The sequence below is a fragment of the Tubulanus polymorphus genome, chromosome 1 (assembly GCF_964204645.1).
Source record: "Tubulanus polymorphus chromosome 1, tnTubPoly1.2, whole genome shotgun sequence".
Classification (NCBI taxonomy): domain Eukaryota; kingdom Metazoa; phylum Nemertea; class Palaeonemertea; order Tubulaniformes; family Tubulanidae; genus Tubulanus; species Tubulanus polymorphus.
The window spans coordinates 5,893,869-5,906,207 of NC_134025.1; the positions used below are offsets into that span (position 1 = coordinate 5,893,869).

At 35.5% G+C, this 12,339-nt stretch overlaps 3 protein-coding genes across 4 annotated transcripts; 1 reads left to right on the plus strand and 2 right to left on the minus strand.

The window, feature by feature from the left end:
• Positions 1-36: 36 nt before the first annotated feature.
• Positions 37-5,981, minus strand: LOC141898133 (uncharacterized). Its single transcript, XM_074783963.1, has 12 exons — positions 5,745-5,981; positions 5,197-5,359; positions 4,973-5,101; positions 3,780-4,898; positions 3,381-3,580; positions 3,111-3,283; positions 2,923-3,029; positions 2,641-2,780; positions 2,366-2,519; positions 1,786-1,979; positions 1,560-1,700; positions 37-1,212 (listed from the first exon to the last, which is right to left on the minus strand). Exons 2-12 carry the CDS (start codon positions 5,342-5,344, stop codon positions 1,126-1,128), a joined length of 2,592 nt encoding a protein of 863 aa, XP_074640064.1. The 5' UTR covers positions 5,345-5,359; positions 5,745-5,981; the 3' UTR covers positions 37-1,125.
• Positions 5,982-6,285: 304 nt separating this feature from the next.
• On the minus strand, positions 6,286-9,068 carry LOC141908189 (acid phosphatase type 7-like). 2 transcript variants are annotated; one of them, XM_074798104.1, is made up of 12 exons: positions 8,933-9,068; positions 8,400-8,600; positions 8,131-8,313; positions 8,012-8,037; positions 7,826-7,923; positions 7,663-7,728; positions 7,457-7,574; positions 7,283-7,384; positions 7,056-7,196; positions 6,897-6,968; positions 6,665-6,802; positions 6,286-6,548 (listed from the first exon to the last, which is right to left on the minus strand). In XM_074798104.1, the coding sequence occupies exons 1-12, from the start codon at positions 9,054-9,056 to the stop codon at positions 6,474-6,476; spliced, it is 1,344 nt and encodes a 447-aa protein (XP_074654205.1). In that variant the 5' UTR covers positions 9,057-9,068; the 3' UTR covers positions 6,286-6,473. The 2 variants fall into 2 exon arrangements, with proteins under 2 accessions (XP_074654205.1, XP_074654195.1); XM_074798094.1 differs by having other exon boundaries at positions 7,271-7,384.
• A 266-nt stretch (positions 9,069-9,334) lies between these two features.
• On the plus strand, positions 9,335-12,129 carry LOC141900010 (acid phosphatase type 7-like). Its single transcript, XM_074786705.1, has 12 exons — positions 9,335-9,471; positions 9,570-9,770; positions 9,901-10,083; positions 10,176-10,201; positions 10,291-10,388; positions 10,481-10,549; positions 10,637-10,754; positions 10,846-10,962; positions 11,044-11,184; positions 11,325-11,396; positions 11,484-11,621; positions 11,752-12,129. The coding sequence occupies exons 1-12, from the start codon at positions 9,348-9,350 to the stop codon at positions 11,824-11,826; spliced, it is 1,362 nt and encodes a 453-aa protein (XP_074642806.1). The 5' UTR covers positions 9,335-9,347; the 3' UTR covers positions 11,827-12,129.
• The last annotated feature ends 210 nt before the right edge of the window (positions 12,130-12,339 follow it).

The following is a 12,339-nucleotide window of genomic DNA, read 5'->3' on the forward strand; positions in this document are numbered from 1 at the left end:
ATGCCCCCTGTATACATATTGGAAAAATCCCTCGCAGCAAGTCAAAGTTAAGAAATATTTCAAAGTGAAGTATATCTCAATTTCACATAACCCATTTTATTGATTCAAAAAACATTATCCACCTGAAGTTTACAATTATTGATTACATGTTTTACTAATATAATTCAATTAAGACTAGGAGCCTACCGACTAACATAGTTCCGTTGTGTGATTTTAAGGAATCAGTGGGGCAAGTTTTGGGGCTGAAGATGTGTTTGAGATAGATACATGTATACCAGTACCCCAAATACATTTGTATCAAGACAATCCATTGAAGCTTTTTCAAAACTATCCAATATAACTGTCTACGAATGAACGAACAAAAAGTGAATGCAATAGCCCGACAGTACCAAGTGGGCTAAAAAACCACAATTGTTGTAAGTGATACGAGTAGCCCATTATGAGCCTCATCACAAGTCTATTAAAGTGTCAATAACAGAAGCTAGATGATAAGAACTTTTTTAGATACAGTGACTATTTGATCTCTTCAGACCTTTTATTTATAGGATTATTTAGTACAATATATCGCGAAAAACAAGCAAGTTCAACTAATCAACTAGTATCATACAATATCTTTAGAGAATGTAAATATCGGTACTAATTCAATGAAATTCAATATTCACTTAATAAGGATCATAATTAATTTCAGCTCAGCTTTTTATGTTTGTCTGTCAGGTCAACCAATGTAACAAATTAATCATAAAATAAGAGAAATCTTCTTCAATTATATTGAATCAACTACATGTTGTTTGCTAAACCACATATTGAATGCTTAGCAACAGCAGCTTATTGTTGATGTAGTCAGTTGACTGCTGATTTTTCCATGAGAACATTATTCAAATACAATACATAAAATATTATATTAGTAACTTACATTACAATTTTTTACATCATTTTGATTTCATATGTGTGATACCACCAGTGTACCTTGATAATTCAAATTAGATATAAACCAGTATAACCCACTTACAACCATCAAACTACCTTCATAAATAATTAATCATAACTACAGATATAAACCAGTATACCCATATTCACAATAACAACTTATAAAAAATTATATGTTATCGAATTGATCGCAATTCATTATATCCCGCCTTGAAGAACTTGAGTCATTAATAATTTATCTTGTAACGCATGTTCCAATTCATTTTCATCCAACCTTAGAGAAACCTGCAATAAATAAAATATACACTAACGGTTATACATACATTGTTCAATCAATTTCATAAGTTCAATCATATTCTTACCCTTCAGGGTTTCTTTTGAAGAAATGCCTATCGCAACTCTAATAAAATATGTCCATTTAAAAATTTACTGAAGCATGAAATTGGATCTGCAAAGTTCCTGTTTCACAAAAAAGTTTTACTCCTGAATCAATTTATTTTCTAAACCAATTTATTTTCCTCATTGATTCTGTTTATCTTGAATCAATTTCTAAGGAGTAAATCAGTTTCGTGAAACTTGGCCCGAGGCTTGAAAATATTCCACAAATATGTGAACATTTCATTGACAATCACCTTTGACATTCTCATTTCTTTCGATTTCTTGATTTTGAAAATCCCTCTCGATTCAATCAGCGTTGCTACGTTCATGAATTCCGATTGGTCGACTATATTTACTTGTCGTTTCTTACATACTTTATTATAACTCTCGTACAACTGAAAATAGATAACCATTGAATATTGCATCCCAAGACAAACGCTCAAAGATAAGTAGTTTTAATTGTAGTAGCAGTATGCTTACCTTTCCCATCGACGCTTGCTTCGTTTTGCTTTTTTTCATGATGAGTAACAATGTACAAATAGCTAGTTTTTGCTGTAATGGTATTGATCCATTTTGTTGTTGACTGGTCATTGTACGTGTACTGTAAACATCGTTCACAACCTGTGACACCTGAGCGATACTTATCTTCCTCTTGGTTGTTGGCGTAGAATCATCTAATGAAGAAGAAAAGTCACAATACTTCATTTAATACTTTCAACAAGTTATCATCAAGTAAATCTCAGGTTACGCCATCTAGGATGTAAAGTAAATTTTGAAGGTTGTGAATTAAAGAGGGAGATCACGAGAGCCTTCCTACGATGAATAAATGCCAATTAAGATAAGCGTATAATCTTAGAGAATCTATTTACTCTTTTTGTTATTCGGATAGTGGATTAGAAATAACAGGATGAATTCCGAGGAACAACTACACAATTTCACCAATGATTTTAACTTCTGCTCCTACACAGGGGTCAGAATGTCAACCTCTTAATCCCTCAAGTCAGCATTACGGTGAAACAGATTTCGACAGTTTCCCCTAAGGGTAAACATAGAAAGTTACCTTTTGGTGTCAATATACGTTGAGTTCTTACATCGGCCTCCACCCGTTCAACAGCTCGTCGACAAATATCTAGTGCACGCCTCATGTCCCCGGCAACTGCTTCAACTTTCCTCGCGCAAAACTGCATAGCTGAACCATCAAATACATCATCCGCCTAAAATCACACAAATATCGCTTCTATCAGATTTACACAGCTAAACAATTCTCTCTTCACGATTAAGACAAATTAGGATTGGAATTGATTATTTCTGGTATCATCCTTGTTTTAGACTTACATCACTCAAACGATCTTTGAGTATCTTCATGATTTGAGTTTTACTGTACGGCGTGAAATTCAACAATGTCGGTTTGCATTTCGGTTGAGCCTGCAATCTTGGTAATATTCGATCTGTTAAATCCAGCGCATTAGCAATACCTGAAAATAATATCGAGGACATTTAGCATTGGCAAATCAAAAATGAGAGTAAATCTTGTTGCAAGGTTTAAGCTGAGTTACTTTACAATTAGTACACACAATTTCCTTCAAATCTAAATTTCTACTACTACATATGACTAACCTATTAATATCAATCTGGATTTGGGTAATGCAGGCCATTCAAACATGCTGTAGAGAATTTCTTGGCTCTTACTGTCTAGCTGATCAACCTCATCCAGTATCAGAATTCTAAAAATACAGTGGCCAACACAATTCGCTATCAAAAATCTTGACATGTTTATCCCAATTGAGTCAGACTGTACTACTTACACCATTGGACCTCGAGCTGTTAACAATTTCTCCAACTGCTTCATCGCTAGCTTTATTGATGGAGTCGTCATTGCCTTTCCATGCAAATCACTCAAAACTTTTGTATAAATCGCGTGTGTGTTCTTCAACATCATACAATTGATAAAGATCGACTTCACCTTCGTTTTAGGAAACTAAAACATAATCATTTAGGGCATATTAACCTCACTAAGATATAAACCAGTTTCATACAGATCATAACTATTCAGGTTTTACAAAATGAATTCATACCTTCATGTCATCTATCAATTTAGTTATAACAGCCGTTTTACCAGTACCAGGAGCACCAGATACATATAAACTCCCAGGCTGCTTTTTATCAACGTGCTCATTGACAAATTCATTTATAGTTTTAACTTCTGACTCTCGGCAAAGAATTCGATCTGGAATAGCTGTGTGCAACAACTTTTTGGCACTTTGATAACATTCAACTGCAAAGAATCATTGAACTTATATTTTTTATGACTATTGCAAATGGCAGAGCAGATTTATGGGGTCAACCCAGAAGTACAAATGTCAAATTGCTAAATTTTCACCCATCTCGCTCAACCATGAATAGCATTATTTCCTTATTTAATCACATTGGTACTTCATAATCAACCTCTTTATGGATAACCAACTGTAACATACCATCCTGTTTTGCAAGTTTTAGTGTCTTTGGTGTCAATTTGACAGCTGGTGAACCAGATTTATTAATTAGACTTCTTCGTGCGGATTTTGTAGGTGACAGTAATGAACTACCAGGTGCACGTTTCCGGGGAGTCCTACGAGGACTCTGGGGATAAAGCAAATTCTCTTCTCGTTCATTTTTCCTAGGGCTTACTAGTACATTGTCACTGTTCACAGTGCTATCCTGCAGTAAATTAGTAGCAGGTGCGTGCTTTCGGGGAGTCCTACGAGGACTCTGTGGATAATGCAGATTCTCTTGTTGCTTGTTTTTCCTAGGGCTAATTAACGCATTGTCACTGTTCAGATTGCTTTCCTGCAGTAATGAACTAGCAGGTGCAAGCTTTTGGGGAATCCTAAGAGGACTCAGAGGATATCGTTGACAATTCTCTTCATGTCGCTTTTTTTCAGGGCTCATAAACACATTCTCATTGTTCACAGTATTGTCCTGCAATACTTTACATGATTTCTCCGACACCTTCGCTGACCGAGACTTTCGTGGACTCCCCTTGTTAAGTTTCCCTTTAGAAGAAATATTTTTCTTCGGTGAAAACAGTGATTTAACGGGAGAAGTTTTTCTTGGACTCAATACGCAGTTAAAACTAGGTTTCCCGGGGCTAACAGCGAAGTTCTCGCGAGATATTTCAGTTGAAGAAACACATTTAACGGGACTAATGAATGGAATTCTCTCTAGATTGACGCGCAATTGTTTTGTAGGGCTAACACACAAATCACTATCATTACTAAATAAATTCCTTTTACTGCTAGATTTACACGGTGAATGAAATGATTTCACTGGTGATTTAAATCCTGTTTGTTTATCCGGACTGAGCAGATTAATTTTCTCATCCGATTTATTATCCTCGTAATCGAGTAAGATTTTTCTGCGACTGCTCGATTTAGAAGGCGACAAAAGTTTTTGCGGACTGGATATTCCAATCCTCGGTTTACTGGAATGATCCTTCTCGGAGGGTGAAAACAGCAGTTTCTGAGGGCTCGAAATTCCAATCCTTGGACAACTCGAAGAATTTTCTTTCAATTTCCTACACGGACTTTTCAGATGATTTTCTTTCTCATTCGCTTCTGGAAAAAAATAAATAACAACACTCATCATTATCAGCTGAAAATCTCAGGAAAATGATTAATGAAGAACCTACCATTTTCTGATTGTTGTCCATGAAATAAATGTTTGCCAGGTGAAGTCAATTGTGTGAGAGGACTCTCAGGAAGTGTATCGCGGCATCTCTTGCTAGGGCTATGTTGTGCTATAATATTGGCATTATTGTCTGAAAATAATATTATTTCATTAATAGTATAAACAGATCTTAAGATCTGTTTTATCATGGTTTATATCAGCGTCAATGAAAATCGTCGTGCTCACCAAATCTTCGTTTACTCGGAGATAGGGGCAGGATAACCTCCTCGGAACATGGCTGTTGATGCCCCTTTTTCTTCTTCAATAATTTGTTAGTAACTGATCTTGTTTTTCTGACTTTAAACTCTATCGTCGGTTGTTGGTAGGTTGCCATATTGCACTCAGAAGACTAAAATATCAAAATGCACATAATTTTAAAATCGTTAATATCAGAATCAGTGTCAGACATATCGCAAAGTGTCATAAAAATGAGTTAATGAATAAATTCACATTGGAAGTTTATTGAGCATGCTGTTGGCGCTGCGTGTGGAGCCATGGCCATTGTCTTTATAAACGGATCAGTAGACTGGTCGCAGGGTAGAAGACGTTTTATTCGATTTATTCGTTATTTTTGCATAATCAACAAAACATCATCAATTCAAGCTAAGACCGACGATAAAAACACACTACTACACTGTCATTCGGTCATTTAGGCCTACCACTTTATTAACAGGCATTTCACTTTTCGACCAAAAAACGGCTACCAACAAGTACAGGGGAAAAATGCTACTGACCTCTTTCTTTTCTTAAATATCCTAAATCAATTATAAATAGGCCTGATGATCCAACCGTATAACAGATAATGTGAACTGTGGTAACGTAACACGTCCAAGATTCCAGTTCCCTTCCCGCGGTGGAGCCAAAGTTACACTAAATCACGTCAGCGGACTTCCCCTTGCCACAGTTGAAACCAATTCAAATTCACAATTTATTCAGCAGAATTAATTACAATTGAATTAAATCACGGGTGATCGCTACATGCAAATTTTAGGTAGATGGATAGAATTGAATAGGAAATAAAAGTAAACGATTAGTATTGCCTTTTACAGCGCACACAGAGGGACGATATCGGTTGTGATCAACTTCAAGGAGCTGCTCCAGGTCATATTCCATGACTAATAGTTAGTGGTCAGACTGAATTCTAGCGACACCAGGGTAGGGTCCCCCACAACTTTAGGACTAACCCATTGACAGTTTTGGGAATACCGACAGTAACTTGAATCAAATTGAAGAAAATCTTTCTAATATTTCTATTTATTATATAAATTTGTCATCTACGATTAAAGAATGTCAAAATATATCAGAAAAAAAACATACATTGCAGTAGGCCCTTTGAAATTTTTCTATTTTCATGTAAAATATAAGCTGTGGAATTTCATATGAAAGACATGAATAAATATATAAATACAGTAGAAATTATCAGCAGCATAGTCAATCACCATAGTTTATATGAATAAATCTCTTCACCAATGACAAGTATACAATCCTGCACCATGTTTCTCACGAATGTACATAATTTGATCTATGACCTTTCCTTGCTGAAAATACAAAAACTTAATTCGTTCTACAATCTATATCAAATATAACACCAACAATTCAACCAATATCAACTGAATAGTTTTCCTACAATTATTTAGTAAATTACATACAGTACCTGATCATCAGATACTTGTTCCAGTGATAGATGAGTTCCGTTGAAGATGGTCATTCGTGTATATCCATAGTCCTGAGAATGGTAACCGCTAAAGGGATATGGAATACCTTGAAACATTGTCGTCATCTCCTGACAGCCCTACAATTATGCCAGAAAATTATTCGATAGAATTATAGATAAGATCCAAATTTCTCAAAAGATACTTTGTAAAGAACACAAATAAAATACTTACAGCGGATCCTGTTACAATGTGTACTGGTCCTGTTGGATTCTTATACGGTTCCTTATAACTTCCATTACATGGCTTTGAAAAAGAATAAAAAATTATCGCATTTACAATAGCTTCACAATGTCGAATACCGGGTACAATCACACGACGAATTACACTGACCTTCATCTTATAAACCGGCAATAATCGTTCATATGAATGTTCATGAGCTGTGAAAATAAGATCGACTCCATATTTGTAGAATAAATCTTCCAGACCAAATCCATTCATGCCACCAGGTCCATCTATCACACCAACTCGTACCTTTTATGTTAAATTTGTATGGAATAATTCATATCTAAATCTATTTATTCCAATTGAATCAATATTCTTCTTACAGCATTGTTTACATTCATACAGTGTTCTTTATTGACGTTTGTGCAGTAAAATGGTCGATGTCCGTAAGCAATAATCCATGGATGTTTGGCACGGTTTTCCGGTAAATTAGCTTTCTAGAAAAACAATATGCACATCATATTTACACATATTCTCCATGAAATTTACAAATAATATTTGATTGCTACCTTCAAATCTTCTTCGAGCCATTTATATTGAATAATAATTGACTCCCAGCCCAGTGATTGGTGTGAGTAGTAAACTTCAGTGTTGAATGCAAGGAAATGTATAGGTCCCATATCAAAACTGAAAGTCAGAAAGATTATTATTGTGAGTTAATTTGCATAGTCCCATTTCTGATAACTTTGTAGGCCTATACATCGAAAATTCTCACCTATAAAACAGCCCTTGTCCATCTCCACCAGGCATTGTAAAACGATTTTTGTAATTAGAAAAGTTACTGGAAAAACAATTAAAAAAGTATTAATACTTGCGAGTCGGGTCCAGGAAATGTTCAAGAAATCCATGATATCTAAAAGCATATGTTGCATACTCACTACGCATATTCATGATTTCCAACACATGTCATATATGGCACATAGCCTGCTATAGACTCCACTTGTCTCATGAACTGATCACCAACTCTTGCATTATCCTTATATCAAATATGAAACAGGATTATGAAAGACTGAAAGATTGCGATTTATATAGCATCAATAGCGTAATGATATAAATACACCTACTGTTGCCATGTTGTAGGCAAAGTCACCTGAAATTAAAAAAATTGTAAGATTGATGAAAAGTATAAAGTAACTATACCAGCTAAGTATGATACCATTGACTTGGTTGAAATAACTATTACCGATATGTAAAATAGAATCAAAATGTCCTTTCAATGTTTCTTCTTGTAATCGAGCAAGGGACTGGGCATTTTTACTTCCAAAATCACCATATACAGCCAACCGAGGACTCCACTGGGTTCCAGCTTTCATAGCTGTGAAATGAAAGATATTGCTCCAACCAGTCTCACCTCCGACGTGGTAAACTGAAATGTATCAAAATATTAAGTTCAATACCGCTATCTATAAATGTTATTGTAGAATAGCACAGCAAATCTGTGTTGGGACTTACAGTATTTTTGGCCAGGAGTCAACGTGGTCATCGTGGCTCGATGCATGTATAAGATTCTATGCTCAGAGCCGCCGTCTCTAAACGCTGTTGACTTTCCATGAACCATTGTAGACAGTTGCTGTTTCCCATATTCCAAAAGAGTCCCATTAGTACCAGTGTCGTTAAGTGTAACCCATGTCACAACCATTTCTGTAGGATTGCCTGAATAAGAATCATTCAAGTAAGACTACTACATTATAAATAGCACAGGGGCTGTCACAGCTGCTGGGGGTCCAAAATCAAAGATGACTCAGTATCCTAGGTACCACCTATAAAAAAAAGAAAGGTGGTACCTAGGGTATTGGGTCAAATCTTTGATTTTGGACCCCCGGCTATCGTGACAGTCCCTGTGATAAATAGAACAAGGTTCTAGAAGATGTCGTTTTTGCTTTTTGAGTTTTAAGTTGGATGGTGGACCGATGGCGATGCGATGATCGAAAAAAGTCTCCGAAGTCAAATTAAGTAAGTTATCTCATATTCGACAAAGCGCTTACCTCCATATGAAAGGTGGATTTGTTCGGGTTGAACATATATCACTTGACAATACAGATAATTAGGCAAAACGACTAAAACCAACAACAATTTCACATTGCGTAATTCCGCGATGACATTCGCCATCTTGATCGATATTTATCATGTGATCAAATCAGATCACATGCAATGGCCAGCTCCGAGAATATTGAAATTACGATATCCATATCGTGCGGTAGCTCGCTCTCATATCCAAAACCCGGAATATCCTGGCCAGAACAGAGCTAATGGAAATACATTGCAAAAACGCTGAATTATGCATCTATAATCTGATTTACAACATTTTCGGAGCTACCCGCTATCATCACACATGTAAACAAGCGCATGTGACAGGCGAATTGTGACAGGTGGCTTTGTCACATGACAAACACATCCAAAATGGCGGATGTCAAAATATTATTGTTTTGCTGGGTTCTTACTCTTTCAGCTTTTTTGCCGTCAGTTATTCTTCACCAAAATGTTATTTACCAGCAACCTGAACAGATTCATCTTTCTTACGGAGGTTGTACTTATAATTCGATTCTATATTCATTTACTTTATAATTAGCTTAATGCTTTTTTTAATTGGCTTTTTTGTTTCTTTTTTTATCGTTAATTCAGGTACTCCAAGTGAAATGATAGTAACATGGGTTACCTTCAATGATACGGGGCCAAATGGCACACAAGTAGAATATGGCAATCACCAGCTTTCGTTGAACGTCTATGGAAAAGTGACGCCATTTAAGGATGGTGGGAAAGAGGGTAGAATGCTGTACATACATCGAGCTATCATGATAGGATTGACTCCGAATCAGAAATATTGTAAGTTTGAAATTAATATGAGTTAATCGCTCGGTTTAAAAAGTAATGAGAGGTTTTTTATAGTATCATTGGTTATTCAGAAAATAGCTATTCTTCAGAAAATAGCTAGTCTTTACTTGTCTCATTCTAGTCTATCATGTTGGAAGCTCAAAAGGCTGGAGTAGTGTTTATTATTTCACTGCGATGAATACAGGCACTAATTGGAGCCCAAAATTTGCTGTTTACGGAGATTTTGGTAATGTGAATGCCCAGTCTTTGGCACGATTACAAGAAGAAACTCAGCGAGGACATTTTGATTCTATCTTACATGTTGGTAAATACCAGTAGATAAATACACAAATTTCTTTTAAATCTTTGATTATATGTCTTTGACGTGGGTCTAACTATTTTTTTTATATCATTTAGGTGACTTTGCTTATAACATGGACACAGTAAGTAAAATGCGGTGTAACGCTCGCAATTTATTTTCTGTTTGAGTTAACTGAATAATAGTGATCCTTATATCTGAAATATTGTTTAGGATAATGCAAGAGTTGGTGATCAGTTTATGAGACAAGTCGAGTCTATAGCTGCTTATCTTCCTTACATGACTTGTGCTGGCAATCATGAACAAGCATAGTAAGTTTTCAAATAATACATAGTAATCATGATATTCCATAATCAAAACCTGACCTGTAGCATTGGTGCTTTTTTCTAAATTTACTTTTCAGCAACTTTTCTAATTATAAGAACAGGTTTACAATGCCTCCTGGTGGAGATGGAGAAAATTTGTTTTATAGGTATTGCCAATTCTTGATGATATTTCTTGATGCCCATTATGTTTGTCTGAATGTATGGTGAAATTGAAATCAAGAACTGTTTTTCAGTTTTGATATGGGACCTGTGCATTTTATTGCATTTGACACTGAAGTTTATTACTTCCAAAAGGACATTGGTTGGGATCCAATTGTCACTCAGTACAGATGGTTGGAAGATGATTTAAAGGTTTGTACATGAAAAGCTATCCATATAATATGAAGTAAGGTACTTGTACACGGAGGGATTTTATTCACATGTTTTTCTGTCAATTCAATAGAAAGCCAATCTTCCAGAGAATCGTGCTAAACATCCATGGATTATAGCTTTTGGACATCGACCATTCTATTGTAGTAATAAAGATGATGCTATGCATTGTGACAATGTCCAAAATACTGTAAGTTGTCCTCTGGTATAATTGAAATAAATAATGACACTTAATAGCTAATAGCTCACGTGACTGGATTTGTGTTTATAGATTCGTGTTGGGGTGACTAATGGTCCAAGTGGTATGCATGGTTTTGGTATTGAAGATTTGTTTTACAAATATGGTGTGGATTTGATTTTCACAGCGCATGAACATTCTTATGAACGATTTTGGCCTGTATATAACATGAGAGTAAGTATATGATACAAATATATTCATTTGTTTGTAAGATGGTCACAGCAGCAACCTCAAGAAGTCTGGCACAGGATTGCACACAGCCTGCATAAGAGTCTTCATGATGAATCATGGTTACTTTTCACTTGGTATTTAAGGTGTGTAATGGAAGTTATAATGAACCATACAAGAATCCAACTGCACCCGTGCATATAGTAACAGGATCGGCAGTGAGTACTGTTGTATAGCTCTAATAATTTTTTTACAACCGGGTGTAGGCTATGCACAGATATAATTGCATGATTGACTTATTTCAGGGATGTCAAGAACGGGTCGACCCATTCTATGGATTGAAATATCCGTATAGCGCGTACCATACAGACGATTATGGATATACACGAATGACCGTTTACAATGGAACACATCTTTACCTGGAACAAGTATCAGATGATAAGGTACTTGAGTTCAGATAATCGTATTCATTGTTTTGTTCAGATAATCGAATTCATTTTTTTGTCCTCGTTTGGCACATCATATGATTCGATGATATCACGTGAACTGAATTGTACTGGTAAATTTTTTCAGAGTGGAAAGGTAGTTGATAAGATTTTGTACATTCAAGAGAAGCACGGCGCAGGTTTGTTTACATGTCACTGGTAGAAGATCCAAACAATTCAACACATTGAGATAAAACTGACAAAATCATTGAGTATTATATCAATCACATAAAAAGACAATTTTGATGTCATATTTTTTTATGATTAGAAAATCAAGCATATGATTAAAAGTTCATAAGTTTATAATGATTTGATAAATCAAATCATCCTAGTCTTCCTAGTTCATCCTAGTCTTATGATATTGATAAACAGTAATCATTAGAATCAAATCATTACAAATTTTTATCAACAGAACGGCTGGGAATTTTGTGATTCAATCATTTTTATTTTTTGTACATGTATTGCAATAAAAAATTTTTTTGGAAATTTTTTGTGTGTTTGTTAGTAAGTCTAAGTGCTTGTTAAGGTAATTTAGGCCATAATTGTGCTTATTTTACCGAGAATGTTAATAAGTGCTGAAAATTTCTACTTGTTGTTTACTCACATCCCACCCAAACACCCTACCGCTCACATCCTGCCTAGATAGACGTGGTTCTCCTCACACCCGCCCAGATAG